Below are 22,639 nucleotides of genomic sequence, written 5' to 3'. Positions count from 1 at the left end.
TGCACGTGGCGAAGCAGCTTTGAAGGCGTCATGGTGTCGTTTGATAGCCAGTCTCCACATACTAAACACAGAGGGTTTGAAGCATGTGAATCTCCCTCTGCGATAAACCTGTAGTTCAACTAGGAGTTTTCCGCTCTCTCGTGATCAGTCCATTCCATCTGTTCAAAGAAGCTCATTTTGGCTGCAGCTCGCTTCGATACAGGCAGAGACGGAAGTGAGACGGGGAGACGAGCTGACCATTTTTCAAAATAAAAGACCCAGCAGAGTCTGATATTGAATAATGAAAAAAAAAAAAAGTTTAAATTCTTCCAGTGTGGTCTGGTGGTTGGGCACGATGTCGTCATCATCACTGGCCAAATGGCCGCTGTGTTCAAGTTATTCCGGTTATTCTGGTTTCAGGAGCTGTCAGCATCGCCAGCTTTTAGCTGTGGAGGTGGATACATGATACGTATGTTTGAAGAAGTTGTTCTGTGACAGCATCTCATCCATAGTTTCTCGCAGACTGGTTAGATGACTTGACATTGACTTAAGTTTATCTGAGGTTAAGACCTGTAACTAGTTTTGATGCTGTGTGAGCAGCAGCAGGACACCGGGAACATGAAACCGGCACCGTAAGTAGAATTCTGTCATGGCGACTCAGTCTGTTTGCATTCTTCTTCTTAATGCTGGCAGAGAGGACACCCCTACCGTGTCTCTGTGGACCACCTCGGGAGATGAGCCCTTAGAAGTGAGGCAGCAAATTATCACCCAACAAAATAAAAACTGTGCAGACAGTGTGAATTAGGATGCATAAGAGCCCAAGAGTAACAGAAATACCTCAGAGCTGAGCTGCTGCACATGCACGCAACTAGCGCTAACTCATCTCCTTCCACCGTAGACCATGCGCGTAGCAGCGTAGTACAGTCCACAGATGTAACCTACTTTAGTGGGCAATAAGAGTTTTGGTTGGTCGCATGCAGCAGGTAAAATAATAATAACGCTTTTGTTAGTATTTGTTGGGTGGTTTGTCACTGCAGGGTTACGATAAGAAATGTAATGGCAGCGCAATTAACTCCAATAGCTGTGTAAATATTTAGTTAGTCATGTGAATATAAATCACAGTATGAGAATTTAAATGAGTCCGTATGTTCAGCTCTCACACCATTTCTCTACACGACAATTATTATCAGTTTGATTGTCTGTTATTTTATCCATTTATCCTTTTTATTATTTATCTTTTATTGCCTATCTCTTTTTTATTCTTTTATTCTTTTTGTTTTTGCTTTTAAAATTGTGCAAATTTTGCTCCATTACTGTTTTATTTAGTGTATTTATCATCATTTTGGTTCAACCGAGCTTGTTTTTAAATGTGCTTTAGAAATAAATTTGACTCCTATTCTATTCTATTCTATTCTATTCTATTCTATTCTATTCTATTCTGTTCTATGTTGTTCTCTTTAATATGACGCTGTGTTACTTGGTGGCGGTTTAAGGTGATGGCGAATGTCGCTGTCGCTTCCTGCTCTGATCCGTCCCCGGCCGCCTCCCGACCAAAGCTCTGTTTGTTTGCTATTCAAAGCACTTTATCTGGCGCTTCAGCTGGGGGAGTTTTCCGTTCTGCTCGGCTTTGAGCAACCTGCACCACATCCTGCACCCGACGTGCCAAATTCAACAGCGACACCAAGACGAAAAAGTAACAGCATTTCACACGTTGTCCACAAAAGCCCGAATTTTATTGTTTTTCTTTTCTTTTTTTTTTCCCTTGAGAGAAAGACTTTTGCTGTAATTTGAAGACGTGTATCCAGTCGTTAAAATGTATTCGCCTTGGGGAGGGGGTGGTGGGGGGGGGGGGTTTCATTGAGTGCGACACATCAAGCGGAGGCAGCGTCGTTGTGTGGAGGAATGAGGGGACTGTTGTATTTATCCCCAAATGGCTCTAAGCGAACCTTGTTTGATTAATACGTCTGTTAGGGAACGCTGCGCGCCGCAGAGAAGCACTTTCTGAAAACACAACCATTATTCACGCGCAGCATTTTTGTCCGTCAGGTTTAATGTTTTCACGCGTCCTTTGATGGAGGCCGCGGAGGAGAATGGAGAAGAATATTTTTTGGGGGCGAAGCAATATGTTTTACAGGCGTTTTAACAGCTCCTATGTGGCAGGTGGAATCATCACCATTAATCACTTCATCCACTCGTGCTGGATGACTTGCATTAAAAATCGAATGAATAAATCCCTCTGTTGCCATTCTGAAGCCATCCAATTAACAGCCTCATCATCGCTACGACTGTGTGTGTGTGTGTGTTTCCTGCGGTTGAACTATATCTACAGTAGCCTCGTGCTTGTCATTTCAGCTCACATTGTTTTATTCTTCCTCTCCCGCAGACACATGCAAATAAATGAAGCAGGTGGCGAGGTGTTAAACAGGCCATGATTTGGCTTGAATTAGATGGCACACACTCCCTGAAGGCTGTGGTGGTGGGGGGGGGGGCTAAACAGGATTTCACTGATCCACTGTCAGGACCAATGGGGCTGGTCCTCAGTGCATTGTCAGTGCCAGTCTGGTGTTTCTGCTTGGACATACCACCCAGTGAGTTTGCTTCAGGCTAATGCCATTAGGTGCATATGTGCTAATAAATAAAACTTACACTTTAATACTCACACTCAGTCCCTTCCCACGTGCGGCATCTTCTTTTTTCTTCTTCTGCTAAATCCGTTTAAAATGGTCGCCCCAGTGTTTTGCTTTTTGTCAAGTAAAACCAACGACAAGTCGGTTCCCGAGGGAGACCCGAGCCGCAACCTTTCCCTTGTTTCTGCATGTGTCACCGTGATTGGATCAGAGCTGAGTGTCTTTCTGCCGTGAGTGAGCGGTCGAAAGAAGCACGTAATCCGGTTCCCCCCCCCGTCCCCGTCCCCGTCCACGTCCCCGTCGAGAGCGGCGGGCGTCTGCGGGTCGAGGGTTGCTGCCGCTGTGTTTCTGCCTCTGTTTATTTCTTTACACCGATTTTAAGAGGCACGTATGTGTGTCTGTGTGTGGAAAAATATGGATCGCTGGATTGAATTGAGCAGAATGGGGTGACGGGAGAAAACTGCCTCGTTTAAGAGAAAGCACAACTCCCCAGGGCTCCGCTTTGTCCGCGGAACACGAAGTTAGAGGGATTCAGTGTGTCGCACAAGATTTCATGAGACTCCTTTTTTTATTTATTTATTTTGTCTTTTTTCCAGGGGAAGGCAGTGAGGGCTCTACTGTCCTGATATCATAATAAAAGCCCCCAATTATGATGCCACCCAAACTATTTAAAAGTTACGAGCCTGCATTTTGTATCACTCTCTCTTTAAATCACCGTAATAACACAAATATTGCATTTAGTGACGAATAGCAGCAATTTGTGCAGTTTATCAGTTCATCTACAGCAGGGGGCGTCAACGTTTTATAGGCCAAAGGACCCCCAACGCTTGGCCTACGCTTAAAATATACATTATTATCATTTTGCATTCAATATTAAACTATTCAGTGCACAGGGGAAATATTAACATACCTGACATTAAAATACCTACATAGACCAGACTATGTTGGATTCATGTTAATGTGCATTTAAAGAAATTGGGGGGGGAAATTAAATATTAAAAAAAGTATAAAAAATGTCTAATCAACCAAAGATTATGCGACCCCCCCTGCTGTACCTCACGGGCTCTCTAGGAGTCGCCTAACCCCTGTAGGGGACCAATGATCTGCAGGAATACCAAACGTAATGCTGTTGGGTGGGGGAGATGCGTTCAGGAGCAATAGGAAAGGCAGCACAGCGTAGTTTTAAATGTGCAAAAATATTTCCAATTTATTGTGAAACCACAAATAAGTTTGTCCCTGGCAGGCCGCTGTAGTGTTAACATTGTATGGGAAAACCTTGGGGGTTTATAGTTGGGATTTGGACTTTTTTTTTTCTCATATTCCAATCAGTTTATTCATTGTGTTTTTGCAGATTTGTGTCTAAATGACTCATTACAGGTGTCGTTAACGATCAGCCTGAATAGATTTACTCGATGTAATTGATTCCAGACTGAGAGTAGTGTGATATTATTTATATTTCTTTTATTTTACGTGTATTACTGTCTTTTAAAAATGTCACTACGACAACCGTACAATTCAGCAAACACTCGTGCCAATTTGTAGCTGAGTTGATAAATTAAAGGGAAGATTTTCCACGTTTTACGAGGCCGTCGGAGCCGCGTTGACGCTAATTGCAGTCAACTGAAGCAATAAATTTCTTCTAATTGTTTTTTTGTTTTGTTTTGTGTTTTAATTAATTTTTACAGAAAGACAATTTAATTTTCAAATAAACTCTTAAACGCATTGGAGTTTTTCCATGATTGCGATCGAGCCCGTGTAGGAAACACGGTAAAGAAAGATCAAATCTGTCACTGTAAATTCTGATGTTTGTCTGACCCATCCATCCACCCGCCCCCCGACCTCCTCCCTCTGCCAGTGTCATAAGTTGAACTCATACTGTTTTGGGGGATTTGCTGCAGCAGCTGTCATTTTTTTTTTCCTACAGAGAAACATTTTAAGAAACGCACGACCTTACACATGGCCCGTGTGGCTATTTTGCAACTTACTTACAGCAGAAACCACAATGGATTAGAGGGGATTAATCATGCTTTGACAATGCACATCGCTCACTGTGCGTGTGTACAGATGAAACACACTTGCCCTCTGCAGATTAATACAAAAAAAGAGAGTTTATCAGCACAAAGGGAAGACTTTTGCGCTGCTTGATAGCTGCTATTGGGTGGCGCAGGGTTTGAGTCGCAGCGTTAAGCCTCGTGCAAGCCTCTTATTTTTGGATTCATACGTGCACCGCGCCGACGCTTATGTGTGCAAGATTAAGTTTTTGGTAAAAAATGTGCATTACAGACACTCATTATGATATGAGGAGGAACCACACTGAAGAATTTTAGAAACTGTAACCATTTCTTCCAAATTCTGATGTTCGGTTCGAACTTCAGCAAATCATCTTGATCACCTCTGCATGACTAAATGCAACTGAATTGCAGCCATGTGATTGGCCGATCAGCTATTTGTGTCAACGAGCGATTGAACCTAGTAAAGTGGCAAGTGAGCGTATATACATGTGGGCAGAAAACAGGAAGTAACCAAAGAAGAACTTGTCAAAATAAAACAGGAAACACAAAGAACTGTTTCGCTGGAATTCATCCACATCACATAGTGTCTCTTCGCACCACTCACACGTGTCTGCTTGTTGAAGTGCAAAGAGAAACGAAAGGAGTTTGTGTGTTTTTAGGAGGAGTCTGTGAGAGCACTTCTCCACCAATTGATGTAATGAAAACGTAACAGGAAGGTGCGACATGTCTGGGGCCCCGTTGGCCCGCGCGCAGGCAGCAGATGGCACAAACTTGAGCGAACTTGACATCAAAATTACAGTGCGCCGCCGGATTGCCGGTGACACGCACCCCGCCGCACCTCTCCTCCCGCTGGAGTGTGCATCAAATCACCAGATAACAAACAGGCCGAGAGAAAGGGAAAAAAAAATAAAACTCACTGAGAAATACCTCTTTGCAATGTGCCTACACAAACACCGAGTCCTGTGAAACAGATTTTATACAGCTGCCTGAAATACTTACGCAGCGAAAACCTTTCCGAGTCACAGTTTATGTGTCAAATACAGTTCGAAAGGCGCTGGTGGCTGAGCTCGTATTTTTTCTCTTCTTGAGGCTGCGGAGTGGGGCTGTGTTTGCCGTTTCATATCAATAGAATCACCGGTTGAGATTGTGCAGGGGCTAATCACATCTTCCTTTGACTGAGCTTAAGTCCCAAACCGTATCCGAGTCAATTTTTACACTGGCCCCTCTAATCCTTCTCCCTTTTGATGTTTCCTGTGTAAAATCAATGAAATATACAAGAGAAAAATGGTCTCCTCTACCTTCATCTCAGACACTTTCAACAGACCAAAGCCACCAAAAAAGAACGAGGAGCTATCCTGCTGATCTCAGGAGTCCTAAAGAAAAAAGAAAAAGAGGCGCTTGTGTGGATGGGTGCTAGGACTAGCCCCCTCGCTATGCTCATGTATGCCCTCAGTAGCTCCATATGCCAAGAGAGCTGCCAGGGGAGTGGACAGGCGAGCTCAGTGACTGCCAATCTGCAGATGCAGGAGCTGTCCGCTCATGCATATTAAACCCACACCACCTGCTCGTCGTACATCACACCCCGCGTTCTTGGTCCCAGGAATTTTAATCAACTGCACTGACAGGAAGCCACTCTCTGGTCCGGGTAGGTGAATCATTCAGCCCCGTCTCTCCCCCCCCTCCCTCCTCGCTCCCATCGCTGCTGCTGAGATGAGGATGCATGTTGATGTTGCATTTCTCCAGCAGCCCCAGCGTTCCCCCGAGGTGGCTGAGTGGCAGGGAAACAGTGCAGCATGGCGACGGGGCCAAGGAGAGGAAAAAGATTGCCGCGCCTTTAAAAACACAAGGATTTCCAGCCGTGTTGTTTTTCTTATCAAATGCCCCTGCTTTGCATACAGCTCCTTCCATCCCTGTTGCCCTCTCCGCTGTGAATAATTGCTTGCATCTCGCTGGATTCCCCAGGAAAAAAAAAAAAAAAAAGAGAGAGAGAGAAAAGCAGCATCAGTGTCTTGTGATCTATGACTCCGTGAGTTTACATAGGATGGTGGAGGAAAACCTGATTCGTTTTCTTCTTTTCTGCCTTCCTTTCCCCCCCGTTGTCATTACTATTTGACATGTTTGCATATGAAAAACCACACCGAGAGGTGAGCGCTGCATTAAACAGTGCTCATTTCCAAGTCAAATACATTTGCCGGGCACAAAAAGGAAACACGGCGAAGCACGGTGAATGTCCACGGAAGGAACATTAATGGCCTTATTTCACAGAGGCGCCGTTTTAAAACAACTACCGTGCGACGATCACGACGCTGATAACGACGCGCCTCGACTCACGGGCGCGGAGGAGAACCCGCGTTTCCAGCGGTCGAGATGTTACAGCTCAGCAAACGAAGACACAATTAGCCGCTCGTCCGGCTGCACCTCTCAGTCACTCTGCCAGTTTCTGCTGGCGAGGCGTAATTCTCTCGAACCCCCAGGATTAAATTTTTATGCTATCTTTATAAATATAGTCTTCAGAAAAAGGCAGATGGAAACGGGCGCTGCCAAGACACGACCGAGTCTGGTATCAGCAGTGTGGTAACAGTTAGCTGCACGTTAAGCGAGCCAAGTGTGCTTTGATAATGCTCCGTTAGCGCTGCTACCAAACTGTAATAAGAAGTAAAAGACTTTTCATTGAAATAAATCAAGTATTTCTACGGACGAGGGGCGGCACAGTGGATCTGCCGTTAGCTGCGATAGACACACTCGTTAATCGGTGATTCTTAATTGGCCCTAGGTCTGAGTGTGAACGCTTGTTTGTCTGTGTGTTAGCCCTGCGATAGACTGGAGTCCTGTGCAGGGTGTACCCCGCCTCCAGCTGCCCCCGCGCCCCCTAGTGGGGAAGACGGGATGAGATTTCTATGGACACACGTTCTGCACATTCACAAAACCACACACATGCACTAATTATATTATTATATAATCATAATCATGTCTGTTCTTTTGTGTTATTGGTGAAAATAGAGGCTGCAGCATGCTGCAGTGCTGTTGCCGTGCAGAGCTTTGCAGATGTGCGTCTCATCGCTCCGGCCGCGTGCTGCCGCTAAGTGGTGCTGTCAATTATTCTGAGGAGCAGCCAGAAATGGAGTCGACTCCTGTGCGTGTTTGTGCGTTGTGTGGTTGGACCTTGAGCGTTGCCCCTTCTGCAGGAAAGACCGGGCAAACAAATGTTTGTGGAACAGGGTACTGTGGTGTGTTGATACCGATATTTTATATATAGCCCCCGTCTGCGCCTCAGCCCCTGCAGTGCTTTAATTTCCTTAATCTGTCACTCCGCATTGACGTCTAGCTACGCTTATGAACCCCAGCCATAAATCACCCTCATTTACAGCTAATTACTGTATGCTGGTCTTATTAAATGATGGATGCATTGTTTGTGAGGTAATATCAGTTGCATCTAATCTAGACTTTTTTAGCGTCTGAAACCGGTCATTTTAAAGCAGAAATCCAAACGTATCCGCGGGTGTGAATGAATGAATGGATGAATGAACAGAGCGTTCCGTCAGAATCCCATCAGGCTTCTCAGAAAACAGCTCGCACGCGGCCTTCGTGGCTCTTCGTGCATTAGCTTGAGTGCATCGGGTTTTTCACAGCCTCATTCACGACATCCCATTTGTAAACAGCGATAAATTATTAATTGCATAGTCCTTCCTCGAGCAGCACCACAGGTTTGTGTATTTCAGCAAAAACTTCAGCGGGCTTTAATTTCTGTCTCATTTCCTGCATGTCCCGTCCCGGAATCCAAATTCAAATTTAATATCGTTGCTGAGGCAAAAGCACTAAAGTGACCACACTCATTAAATATACATTTGATAGATCCAGATTTATTTCTCCAGTTGCTGCTTATTCGCTGTCATTTGCTCAGTAAGTAATGGAGATAATGGCATTTAGGTACATCACCCATTATTAAATAAAAGGTAGAGGCACTCATCCCATTCTTAACAGCTTTTATGTATTAGTCTTGGAGTCAATAGACGTCCATTCAAGGCTCCACTGGCTTCTCCATCTTGGTAATTTAACTAATGCGATGTGTAGGACATGTTGCTCTAACATCATTCATCTCCAGTTATCTCCGGAGTTGCTCAAGAATCATCTGTTTCAAAGTAAAGAAATATGGAAGAGCCATGAAACCGTGACATAAACAATAGGAACAGTAAGCACCAGACACACTACAGCAAATAGCGTGTTTGTTTCACTTCACGAGACCGTAAGCAGTAACGTGATTCTGTCCCTCCTGGTGGTATATTATGTTAATTACGCCACAAATTACAATCAATGAATCAGGATAAATTGTCTGTCTGGTTCCATATTACTGCTTATGGGTTGTGAAGACAAATTAGCGCGGAGAAATTGCATCTAATAATATTGTTATGTGTTTGAGAGTTCTTATAAACATCATTACTAATTCTTGTCTTTAAACGGGGAGTCGGTAACATTCGGCGGAATTGCATTTACTAACTGCCACTCGAGGATCTGGGTGCCAGAGGAGGCGGCGTCCTCGCTGTTGTCTGTTGTGGTGCACCTCCGTTGAGTCGCACTGTAGCTGCATAACCCACAGCCGAGTCAGAGGAACGTGCAGCTGTGGTGAAATATTACCTTTGAGAGACAGTGAGGCCTAGGGCTATGTGCTTAAGAGTTCATGGTATCGATATTAACCTAACCTCAGTTAATATCTGAGAAACCTCACGCCCCCTTCAGTGATCATCATATACTTAACATGTACATTTGTAATAATGCATTTTATTGCACACACTGCTATAAGTCAAAGCAACATGGCGATATTGACATCTACACCAGGGCTGTCAAACATAAGGCACAATTATTGGACATTAATTGCAATTTTTCAATTAAATTAACTGCTGTTGCTAATTTGTTCACTTGCACAAGGGTGTGACCCATAGACTGTATATAAATATGGACAATGTGCCACTACTAATTTGCATTGGCCGAACTGAGTCTAATCAGTGTGTGATATTGTGTTTTCGTTTTTACAACCCATGGGTTGGGCATGGCAACTGCTGGTTGCTATTATGTCACATCCTGCTTCTATAGGTTCAAATAATGAACTACAATGAAACTTAGCTGAAGAATTGATACTTGGACATGCATCACACCTTATATCAACTACCTGAAATGACAGAAAAAAAAATATTTGAGATGTATTTTAGTGCTTTAGTTTAGAGGAGGCGGAGCTTATGACCTATGCTGCAGCCAGTCACCAGGGGGAGCTCTACTTACTTTGGCTTCACTTTTCAGGATCATTTCCATCTATGACATAACCCAATACTGGGACCCAGCAAAATGACTTAATGTTCTTAAGAAATTTCAGGTTGTTCATGAAAACTTTTGCAAAAGCTTAGTTATTATATGTAAGAATTCTCACAATGTACTCGTTCTTCTTTGCACTAAAACAAGTTTGAGTTCAAAGTGTTCTGCATGTGGTCTCTCAACTAAAACGAATTTGACGTACCTTATCTGCACAATAAGATCACCAACAGTAAATTTTCCATTTCACTTAGATTTGAATGTTCTAAAGCACTTGCGGGGAGAAAACGAAAGCTCCCGGAGGATTCCTTCCATCTGCAGAAAACCTCTGGACTGAATGTAATTCTTTCAAAGTAAAGCCTCCTTCCTTGTCAGTCTTAGCTCCCCTGATGTATGCTCTTCTTTTGGACATGCAGGTAGTGTCTGACACATTGCAGCTCCAACAGAGCTATAGGGCACATCAGACAAGGAGCGAGCTGATCCCTCTGCGGCACAGGAATGGTGGACTTGCGGTGCAATCTCTCTGGCCTGCAAAACAGCTGCTGCTTGCACTGACTTCCAAGGGTTGTGGAGCGAAATTTCACGGTCACTTGGTGATCCGTTTGGAAGCGGGAGAGGGAGGAAGGTTTGGAACTGCAGGGGCTGACGTTCCATTTGCACAGACTGAACTTTATTCAAGACTCACCCAACGCGGGGTCAGAAGATAAAGTTGATAATTAAAGGTTTCATTAGGGGGAGAATTGTTCCTTTAAGGTTTAACCCACGTGTGATGTCTTCTGGGGTCCACTTTGTTTAACCGCTACTCTAGGCCTGTCACTGTGAACACTTTAATAAAACCTTATTAGTTCATCTTATAATGAGGCCGTTAGATAATGACCAGACTCAATAGTGTATCAGTTACCAAGAAAAAAACTTAGCACTCGTACCTGATTTTAAAATTGTTACCTTGTTACCATTAAGGGACAAAAGTGTCTTCATTAAAAAGGCCCTAAAAATAGCATTTTTTTTTTACATAAATCTTTTAATCCACTTCAGTACTAATCATAAAATAACAGTCTCTCAATTTTAACCATTTATAAGCCACTGTTTGATATGGCATCCAATATCAAATATTCAATAGTCTAAATGCAAAGTGGATTTTTCTTGGGGGGATTATTAGAGTCTTGGACATGTCAATGATTTGTAGCAACATTGATTTTGATGGATTTTTATTTATTTTTTGTAGTGCACAATTTACAAAAATTGTTACATTGCTGCTATTAAGGGACAAAAGTGTCCTGTTCAAAAACACCCTAAAAATAAAGAAGCACATGTCAGTATTGACCATAAGTTTGATTATTTTATGACTTTTAACACTTTATATGGCACCGGAATGGTTAAAAATCAGAAATTAATCAAACTTTTGGTAATTGTGATTAGTTCTGAAGTGGATTTATGTAAAAAGAAAAAAAAGGAGAAAAAATATTAGTATATGCTGTTTTTTTAGGGTGTTTTTGAAGGGGACGCTTTTGTCCCTTAATAGCAGCAATGTAACAATTTAGGTTACACGGTGTAAAAATGGAGCATTATGGGATTTGAGTTTGAAATATCAAAAATTTTCATCAAAAAGCAGGGAGTTAAATCCTAAAATGTGGCTACAATGAAAATTTGAATTTTATTTTTTGCTAGACTTCATAAAAAATCTCTAAATTGTGAAACAAGCCACAGGATCAAACCGTTGGTGTGCGCGCACATACCGGAGCTAGAAGGCCACCCCACGCTGGACAGGAGTGAAAGACAACTACAGCACCTGTGACAAATGTCCAACCAAGTGCCCATCACTGGGCTGTCACGGCGACCAAGGCCGCGTGCTCTTTAACCCTGCTTACAGGCAGCGGCTGCCACCTTTAACCACGTGTCCCCTGGTCCTGCGGCTATTTGTTTGTGTCATGTCAGGGACAGAAGGTCTCCGGAGGCTTGTCGTCCTGATGATCATGCGAGGCACACAACGCGGCGCCGTACGTACCTTCGTGTTCCTGTGTGTGCAACAAACACACCTCACAAGGTTATGCTTCAATACGCAGAGGTGTCGGTTTATACTTATCGAGCGGCGCCGTCTTAAAGCAGCAGTCAAGGCTAAAAGAAGCGTTAACAGTTTGTACTTTTCCCTCCTCTGTTGCGCCCACAGCTTCTGCTTTCAATGGCCTTTATTATTTTTTCTTTTACTTTAAATATTCATGTCTAATGCTCCCACCACTGTTGGACTTTGTAACGCTCAACATGTAGCATGTTTCGGGCGTGTTGGAGGAATATGTTGCTTCTTGGAGAGATTTTCAGCCAACAATAGACGCTGTCTCACGGTGCTTGAAACATAATTTGATATTAATAGCATGTCACCAAGATGTGCTTAAGAAATGTGGTATTAATTAGTCGTCGTTTTTTAGTTTTTTGCAAAGTACAGTGTCTGCTTGTTTGAGATCACATAGTTCAGTGGTTCCCAACCTTGTTCCCTTGGAGCCCTCCCTACTTGCATCTACTTGCATGTTACTTGGATGTTAGTTTGTAGAGGGAAAGCTGCGTTACTCTCATTCCATTGGTAGGTGAACTTTAAGGTTGACTGCTCCAACCTTAAATCTCCTTTTTTTTTGCACGATGGCAGAATACTTCAAGCCCTGTGTATTGTGCATGTAGGGAGACACATGTAATACTGGTACAGAACTCAGAACTGGAGAAGCTGCTCAGATGTGTGAAACGTCCTCTCAAAACCCACCATTTAGTAAAATAATGATTATACCAACCTCATTACTTCCCTCCAGTATTTTTGAGAAGTTGAGCTGGTTATCTTAACTTTATGTGGAACTCTAATTAGCAGCTGTTTATGAGGAAGTTTTAGTCTTGACCTTTTGGGAATTAGCATTTAAAATCACCATGTTCTGCCCTTTATTCGTTCAAAAATGCGTCAACAGCTGTTGTTATCCCTCTGTTCGATAAGTGAGCGGTCCGGTAATTAAACGTTCCTGGATTCCTGAAGTGCTGCCAGGTTCAAATCGTTCGCAAAGCCCTGTGACGGGTGGCATTGTCGAGGCCAGCGCGCCGTCCGCATTCCGCCGCGCTGTATGTTTCTCTGAATGTGGTTCTGTCCAAAAGGCGGCGATGCATGATGGGTAAGCAATCAGCAGGCCCTCTTAGGACTTTCCCTATACGTAGTAAGGCCCTCTTTGATGTGTGCTGCAGTAAACACAGCCAGTTCTCTCCGAACCACAGTGTCCTGGGGGAAGAGGCTCAGCACAAGAACACTAATGAGCACATTAGAAAGGAAGCCATAGAAGGAAAATGCTACAGTTGTAAATGGAATTGTCTGTCGTGTTGTCTATCGCAGGGCTGCTCTGTCTACAGTGCGATTAAGCATTCAGCTGCATCCTGCACTGTACGTTGCGTTTGTGTGCAAATGTGTCGAGAGCCTGCGAAGAATGTTTGTATCGATTCCTACTCCGGCTTCATGAAAGCGTCGCGGAGGACGTTGAAATTGGATTTGAATCGAGGCGGTAAAAATTGTAATGTAACCACCCCTTTCAAGCCGCTCTGTAATTAACAGTCGAGCGTCGGAGCGATGATGTGAGAGTGGGACTGTGAAACAGAGGTGACAAATGTCACCGACAATAACCGAATCAAACCGCCAGGAGTGGAGCCTTCGCCATTTATTCCATTTAAGATAATCACGGGGCGTGAGGAAGCCATGCATGACAATTGTACCTGGAAAACAGCGCTGCAGCGCATTCATCATGGCTGACCCTGACAAGTCACATGTGTGTGTGTGTTGTTTAAACATTTGCGCTTATTTTATGGAACTATGTCCTCTTAAAATGTTACATACTTTAAACAAAGAAAATATCTTAGTCACCACCATAACAACCTCCAATACTACAATACTGGACTGAAAACTCCTACTAGTGTAACTTCCTCCCTTTTTACTAAATAAAAGCTGGATATGTCTGCATCCAAGGGTCAATGCTAATCGTTAGCATTCCCCTTTACACCAATCATGCATAAAATTATGACCACCTTCCTAAAATTGTGCAGGTCTTTCTTGTGCCTCCAGAACAGGGGCATCTGTGGACCATCCCACAGATATTTGATCAGATACATGTTTATAACATCCACACAAAATGGTCCAAATGTTTCCCAGCAGATCATTGAGTTGTCACCAGCCTCCAGGTCTGAGTAATGAAGCCCATGTGGAACTGAAGTTCATCGAGTGCACAAAACCCAACTTTACAGCATTATTAAACATGTTTACAGCCTGGTACAAAAAGCTAAGAGGTAGCAGGGCGCTGGGTGGGCGTGTCTCAACGTCCGACACAACCCCCCATGTCCATATTTAGTGTATCTGGGCGGAGTAAAGCTCATCCAACATGGCGGCCGTGGGCTCCATGTTGGTTCACAGTCCAGTGGGTGATGTCACGATACGGTCGATGATTGTCACCAGATCGTCACAGTCATTCACTTCTCCTGTCAGTGGTTTTTAATGTTACGGCTGATCGGTGTATGTTCATATGTATGAGCCTGAACTCATACTTATTTGAGGTTGTTGGATTTCTTGATTGAAAGCGACTCAGCAGCAGTGGCTGAGATAAAGCGCTGGGCTCATATTCAGATAACTCTCGAGCATCGTCTCAATCTGTGATCCCCCTGCCAGTAGATTCCTTGAAAGTTACCAGGGGAATCAGCAGTCTGGATTGCCTTTGTGCAGCGGGGAGAGTGAGAGACGTGAAAATGATTTCAAAGAGTTCAGGATGAATCACGCTCCCACTTCTGCTGCCATTTATTAGCACATTCTCCGCCATGGATTTTTGCAGTTACCTAACGCACTCGGTTTGATCCGGTTTGCTACGGGCCTGCTCTGCCTGGGTTTTATTTTGTAAGAGGCTTGATTAAAGTGCTGATAGATGAGCCTTACCGATACTCGTATGTTTGTCATAATTAGTCATGACACTAAATCTTCACGAAAACTAAAAGCAAGGGACACATAATTTATCAGCTGTTACCTCTGTAATGAAGATTAAGATTAATTTGAATAAAGGGATATTATTTCACCAGTAGCTTTAACTGGCTGACTGCTGGGATCAGTCGCAGGGCTAACGCTGATTTATTCAGAGCTGGTCCCTTGATAGTTAAGAAAATAACACAAAAAATTACTTCAGAAATCCGTGTTATCACCTTCATGTTCTAAGGCAATCAAAAAATATTGCTTTATTAACTTGCTCTAATTCCGGTAGAATTAGAGGAGTGCAGCTTTTTAAAATGGTTCCCGTTTGACAGCTACTCATTCAAATGTGCCAGAGCTGCGCTTTTTTTTTTTTTTTTTTTTACGCTGCAGATTTTTTACCGTTACTTGGCTGTCACAGTGATGAAATGGAAACCCATGAGAAATTGACAGGCTGCAGGGGCTGAAGGACAAACACCTGAAGGCGACTCGTTCCTTGACGTGGCCAACGGGGCCTGCGTGGTGATCGTTTAAAACTTAAGCCGGGGTCTTTCTTAGAGGCAATCAGCGCCATCTGTTTGTTGATCTCGCACCTGGTGAAGAATAGCAAAACATTTATTAACAGCTGAGACACATTGTGTACTTTATACTGTGCAATTACTGTCAAGTACGCAGATAAGGTGTATCATTACGACCACCTTCCTGATATTGTGCAGGTCTCCCTTGTGGGCCTTCTGAGGGTGTCCTGATGTCTGGGAACATTATGTTGATAGTGGGGGCCTTTTAGTGGAGGGGCCTCTGTGGATCCATCCCACAGATAGTTGATCAGTTTGGGATCTAGTGAATTTGAAGGCCAGGTCGTGTTTTCTTTTAAAGCGTTTTTGCATGTGTCTGTCTCAGGCTGCATCCTGCTGCCATCAAGGAGTGTCATTGCTGTGGGGTGGGGGGTGCCTGGTCTGGTCTAGGTGGGTGCTATATGTCTAAGTCACATCCCCATGAATGAATACCAGGTCCAAAAGTTTCCCAGCCGAACACTGAATTGTCTGAAGATGGTTTAAATGGTACTTAAATGGTTCACTTCTCCTGTCAGTGGTCATAATGTTGTGGCAGATTGGTGAACTATACAAGTCAAATGCCTAGAATTTGGTATTCACCCTGCATATCCTGACACCAACTATTAAACCTAAGACAAAGGCAGTTGTCTTTACTTCAGGACACGTGAAGTTGTCTCAGCCTTTCGTTGAGCCGGATCCTTCATTCCTCAGCGACTGGTGGAGGGTTTAGATTTTTATTTCAGATCATCTGTGGATGTGGCGGCATCATACATCATCATCATCGATTCCCAAACCGATGTGTCACCGGTGCCACTGTGACCTTGTGTTGTTCAAATCCTTCTCCTCTGCTCTGTCAACAACATGTGACAAATGAAGTGATGCTGGAAATAACACTCCAGTGACACATCAGGAAAAAAGGCTCCTGCTCTGGCTCCGGGATCCGTGCGGCTTCGCAACTTCTTCATGTGTCTTATCGCAGATTATGCAGAGAGTAAAGATCTGTTTGGTACCTGAGTGACCTTGGCTTTTCATGTTAACACACGCCCACAGCGCCGAATCAATTTCCTCTTTTGTCGGTGCGGCTTCGCCTCGTGTGCTTAAAATCTGAACCCGTGACCTGACATAGTGGGCGACGTCTTTTAATATCAGCTCTGTTCATTTAGTTTCCGCTGTTTTTTTTTGAATAAAAGATACGAGGGACTTTAAAAGCGCTGACAATTACTGCAAGGGAAGTTCGTACCGAGAGGGACGGTGTGTTCTATTTTCTATTAATAATGCTGCATCTTGGAATAGATAACCTTTTAAACAATCCACTCAGGGAGTTTGAGGAATTAATAATACAACATGCAATCCAGTGTCTTTGAAGCAACAGAGACTGAGCTCAGGTTTGAGGGCTACTTTTGGAACACGCTGGCGTCTGAAAAGCAAAATACTGATACGAACATGATTTTCGTTAGCCATCAAAAAGATTATCTCCGCATAGATTACAGCTCATAAAGAAGAGACGCCACCAGTGCATCTGGAGAACCGGCTCTCGAGTAAATACGTGATATCTTCCAAAGTTTTTGCTCTGCCAGAGGAGGAGTCTCCTCCCGGTGGGTCCCCGGGGCAGCACATATCTCTTCTTGTGTTCCCTCTGATCTCTCATCATGTCTCGGGCCTTACATCAAGAGCCCCAGATTTATCAATCAATAGCCATAAACAAAACATAGATTGAACTGGACATTGGGGCACAACAAGCGGCTTATCGGAGTTTTTGTTTCCCTGCGTGCAATCGCTCAACGCAAAGTCTGCCAAAAGACGGCCCCTGGCCAAGAAAAACTGACACGCAAAGCAGATCGGGCCTAAAAGATGCATCCGATTATTCCCACTAATGACTACGACTATGGTGCGTGAGGGCATTTGGTTATTTAAAAGGTGTCTGTGTGCACACAATAAACGGATGACAGCAGAATCACACGTGTAATCCAATTGTGTTTGCAAGGGATCGGGCATAATACAAGTCAATCCAATTTTAACTGCTTGACTTCATGATGGCGCAGTAGAGCTGCTGAGTCGTCACTTCATTGACCGTGCGCATACTTGCGTGTACTTGTCGACGGCGGAATACCTGCACACGCTGTTAACATGTTGCTGTGACGCGTTGGCCGACCGCTGTGCACGCCTCACAGGGTGGAGAACCCTGCATTGCAGGGGCTGTACATGACAGCCGTGGTCTTTATGTGAGAGGAGCTCAGGGTCAGACTAGCCGAGGAGAATTAAAGCACCAGGCCCGTCGCTCTGTTGGACCAACATATTGTCTGACTGGCTTAGCTCGAGAGTGATTCCTGCACTTTCGTTCGCTAAAGTAGCAGCAAAGACAAAGCAAACGCAGAAATGCAATGAGCAGTCTTAATGGAATAAACAAAATAATGCACAACAACGCTAATGACAGTAGCGCATGTCCATGTAGTCACCCTGTTAATTTGCTTTCTCTGGTTCATCAGGGCCAAAGTCAGAAACCATCGAGCCAAAAATGCTAATTTTAATCAGTCGTTAATGAAGGACGTTGTTCCCCGGGCTACTCTGTCTGTAAGCCCACTTAGATGCAGGAATCAGCAGGGTCAGAAATCTTCAATTTGAGTGGGGTGGTCATTTCAGGGCAAAGAGGAATTCACTATAGATGCTATATGGAGGCAATGCTCTTTTGTCTTAGCCCAGCAGCCCTGTCCTGTTTGCAGCACATGCAAAACGCAACAAGCTAGCCGCTAACTGCTTACAAACACGAGCAGTCGATCCTGCTCTGTGTACAGAAGGTGTCTGCAGGCCTGCAGCTGATTCTGAACGTATAATGGAGTATGGCAAACATGTGAAACTTGCACTTGACCTGACTTGACTGTATTGTACTATATACTAACCCTACTCACAGTAGGTGGGGTTAGGGTTAGGGTTAGGGCTAGGGCTGCAGCTTCTCCACAAAACAACATAAATCAAAGATGGCTTTTACCACAGTTGTCCAAAAACTGCAGGACCAAACACACTCCAGTCCAAGTCCATCTTTCCTTAACAAGCTCGAAAGATACACGCTCACTTTTTATCGGGAAGTTGACGTTAAGTTACTTTGCGTTTAGTTGAGAATGACCAACAGCTATTTCTGTGATGTTCTTCACATCTCAACCACCACACGTCCTCCTGCTCTGCCAGCCGTCCTCCAGCCCAAAGCGCCACTGTTCCCACTGAGTACAACAAAGACTCGTATTCCACAGTGTTCAGGCGTTGCGTCCAATTGCTTTGCGTAACAAGCTTGAAATGTGCCCCTTTTCACTTATACCTTCCTTTTGCCTTCAGTGCATCAGTGTGAGTCTATAAATTACTTGGAAAAACTTCTCATACTTTTACCACCATTCTCTGCAGGGGGGCAGATATTTGCAGTATGTTTTTGTATTAATTTAGATTTTTTTTCTTTTTCCTGTTTTTGTTTATCTATTTTTATATATATGAATATAAAGGAGGCCATGTGAACTTCCATATCAAAGAAACCGAAAGCTTCCTGTTCCAATTAGCTGCGACTTAAGATGCAAAAGAGAAGATCCCGTCCAAATATTAACCCAATACGTCTCTGTTTGTCTCTGTCTCCAGCTATGGCCCCGACACTTCCTAGTCTACGCTCTGAGGTCTTCAAGCCATGCGTGGAAGACAAGGACTTGGCCTTTTGTCTGAACGAAGGAGAATGTTCCATCATCGAAACTGTGGCTGGGGTTCACAGACACTGCAGGTGAGTTCCCCGGCGCTCGTGTGTTTGTGTGTGGGTGACTGAGCGAGGCATTTTGTTTCCTTCCCGGCACCGATGTTTCCTCTCTTTGCCCTTCCCCTCAAATCTCCAACCTTGGGTCACTTTCATTCGTGCTGCTTTCCTTTTTCTTTTCCTCCCCCCCTTCCCCCATCTCCACTCTGGCAGACTGTGTTCTTAGAGAGATGAAACACATGAAACTGGAAAATTGTTGTGCAAATGCGCCTAAAATGCACTGAAGATGGAAAAATCACCCGAACTACTAAGCGGAGGATCAGAGATGCTTCGGCGGCATTAGATGCGGCTGATTCTCTGATCCGTGCAACCGAGAAATGGAGAGAAATATTTCGCACACAAACTCATTTTGTCGGAAGCGCAACCCTCTGTCTTCACTCTGAAGTTTTAACAATGACAGAAGTCTTGAAGGATGACTTTCTCCTCATGTACATTATTAACCTTCAAGTGGGTTCTTTGGTCTTATTAGGGTAAAGGTGGAACTTTCATTGTCTTTCCTAATTTACTCGGGCAGCCGCTCACACTGTGACTGCCCGGCGGAATTAGCTCCAGCAAATGCATAAATCGCTACATTTGGACACGTCGTTATAACTAAAACACTGTCAATTACCTAAATTAAATTGGTTGAAGGAAACCGCTGCAGTCTCCGGTTATTTTAGTGCCTTTCGACGGCTTGTTTGCCTTCGTTAAGGAGCCTGTTTTGTCACTTTTGTCGTAGCGTTCAGTGATGCCTCTTCACATTTGAGATAAATGGTAGGTAACATTTGTTTGCGTAGCACTCAGAGCGGAAGATGCAAAGTGTTTTTACAGCTTCATAGGGGTTTATGTATATTCAGTAAACAGAAGAGAAAGTCATGTGTGAACGCTGTATTCGCTAATAGTACGTTTTGCGGAGTGCACTGCTGCGGCTGCCTGAACCACGCAGAAAAAAGCGCTCCGATAACAAAAGCAATTGCATGTGAATTGAATATTTATGCAGCCACATGCACTTGTAATCAGATGGTAGCAGTCGGACTTTCACCCTCTCTCTTCGTTACATGTCTCTGCATGTCCACTTCAAATCTCCATTTAAATCACAAAAAAAAAAAAAAAAAACATGATGAGAAAGAAATTTTCTCTGAGGGAAGGGCTGCACCGAAATAAAAAAAAATTAAATAAATAATAATAATAATAAAAAACAGCTCATTAAAACACCCACCTGGAATTCATTCAAAAAGACAAACAGGAAAAAAAAAAAAAAAAAAAACGATGCATTATAAGTGAAGCATGTCTGAATCAATCTTCTAAGCAAACGTACTGTTGAGCAAAACTATGTAGTAATAAAATAAAACCAAAACAGCAACACAGTTTACTGTAAATCACACACAATTAACCAGGTAAATTAAATTAAATTGCACTTAAGTTGCAATTTACAAATAAAAACCTTGGACCAGTCTCGGTTCAGGTTCACGGACACAGCTCAGTAAGTACAGTCGCTCTTCATTTTGCTCGACATAAACCGCAGCTGATTCCAGTATTTATATTATCACCACTTGATCATTTGATGACATAATAATACAGAGAGACGGGGGAAGGACGCAGTGATAGGAGGAAGCTGCAGTCTGCGTTTCGTGTCACATTCTGGTGGCGCGCTCGAGAATCTCAACGCGTCACCTGCGCGTTTGACATCCAGAAACCCTGAAGACTTGCAGCAACTACGCCGCCGGCTATAATTAGCGACAGTTTGAATGACTGAAGCTAGGACTCGGGAAGGACTGGAGGGCCTAACCTAGAGACGCCGTCTACCAATTTCTCCGGAGCTGAGTGCCTGGTGTGTGAAGCAATGATTGCAGGTTTGTGAGCTCTCTTATTGAAAGGTTGCCTCTCTTGCCTGAAAGAAGCCCATGCAGACAAGTATGATCATTAAAGCCAGAAATCCACTGCCATGTGGATGTTCTTTCATATAATAATAATAATAACCTATTTAAACAGGTTTGTCACATTGGGATGTAAAAATCTATTTTTCCAGAGAGACCTGGCCGGGAGAGCAGCAGAATAAACATATTTATTTTATTTTTTAAAAGATCAAACATGCAACAAGGGATTCTGACTCTACCATCCACATTAAGCTTTCATTTCTTACCGCAGGAGGCCTGAAAGTATCAGTTAACTGTACTTGAAGCATAAAAGTATTCCAGTCAGAATTGATATATATGATCAGCCATAACATAATGACCACTATCGTTCAGCTGGGAAAGTTTTGGACCTGGATTTCACTCATGTGGATGTTACTTAGACATGTAGCATCCACCTAGACCAGACCAGGCACCCAGGTACCATAGCGATGACACTCCTTGATGGCAGCAGCCGTCCCCAGCAGGATGCATGGAAAAACACTTTAGGAACAACTCAACAGATTGCAACAACTTGTCGTGGCTTCCAATTTCACTAGATCCCAAACTTCGTTATTGCATGATTTTTGAAGGTCATAAAGTCTTCTATAATAATAACATAATATAATATGTCTCTGAAATATGGTGAGAGTCAAAATATAAAGTCTCTCAAGTAAAGAACAAGTATCAAGTATCGCTGGCTTAATAGCATAATTGCTCAAGTAATTTTTAACCTTTTTGGAAAACAAGAAAAAACTATTTTTATCAGGCTCATTGGTATTTTTCAGTCAAAAATGACTTTGCAGATTATTCTAACGATATGGAAATAAAGTACACTTAATGTATATAAGAATAGTTCTGAAGTAAAGTGCAAGTACTGAATTTAGGAATAACACTATTAATCTTAAATCAAGTACAACAACTAATCTTAAGAATAATTCTTAAGCGAATTTAGCTACTTTTCACCAAGAGGTGAGTTCATCCATGTATCAGTGTTGGAAGCATGAAATAAGTCGTCAAATAAAAATTTCCTCCCTAAATGTTTTTTTTTTTACCAGATGAGAATTAGATTCATACAATAAATGATTTCTTGAATATTTGGGTCACATTAACATTTTCTGCAGCGGTTTGTGCTGCGCTTTGGTAAAAGGAAATTAATTACTTCTGCGAGAGGCCAAAACAAAAACTAATTAGTAAAGAAATATGTTATTTTTTTGTCACCACAGAAACATGTCATTGTTCGGTCTTCGCCACATGTCAAATGCATTCACATTTTCACCTTGAACGTTTGTTTGGCTCACCAAATGCTCGACTTCTTCTATTTTTTTTTCTTTTCTTTTTAACCAGTCATTTGTTTACTCCTGTCTTTGCCGTTTCCAGCTGAGTTGGTGGTGAATAGTCAGCCTGTGCGAGCGCGCTTGATGAAACGGCTGCCCACGGGTTTTTTATTTTCGGGGGATTGGACCATATGGACTGACCAAAACAATGAGCTGAAAGCTACAAATAGCTCCAGAGTTGCTGCTGCGCCCGTTATTATGTTCCCGCGAT

General features: G+C 43.3%; 1 protein-coding gene across 1 annotated transcript in view; it reads left to right on the top strand.

The window, feature by feature from the left end:
• nrg3b (neuregulin 3b) overlaps positions 1-22,639 on the top strand; it is a 226,441-nt gene that overhangs the window by 92,316 nt on the left and 111,486 nt on the right. The window contains exon 2 of the mRNA XM_047608841.1: positions 19,055-19,190. Within this exon, the coding sequence (XP_047464797.1) occupies positions 19,055-19,190 (136 nt within the window). The remainder of the gene's footprint in view (positions 1-19,054; positions 19,191-22,639) is intronic.

The sequence above is a fragment of the Mugil cephalus genome, chromosome 16 (assembly GCF_022458985.1).
Source record: "Mugil cephalus isolate CIBA_MC_2020 chromosome 16, CIBA_Mcephalus_1.1, whole genome shotgun sequence".
Lineage (NCBI taxonomy): Eukaryota > Metazoa > Chordata > Actinopteri > Mugiliformes > Mugilidae > Mugil > Mugil cephalus.
Note: the sequence above shows the minus strand (reverse complement) of the source record. Positions and strands in the feature narration are given on the sequence as shown.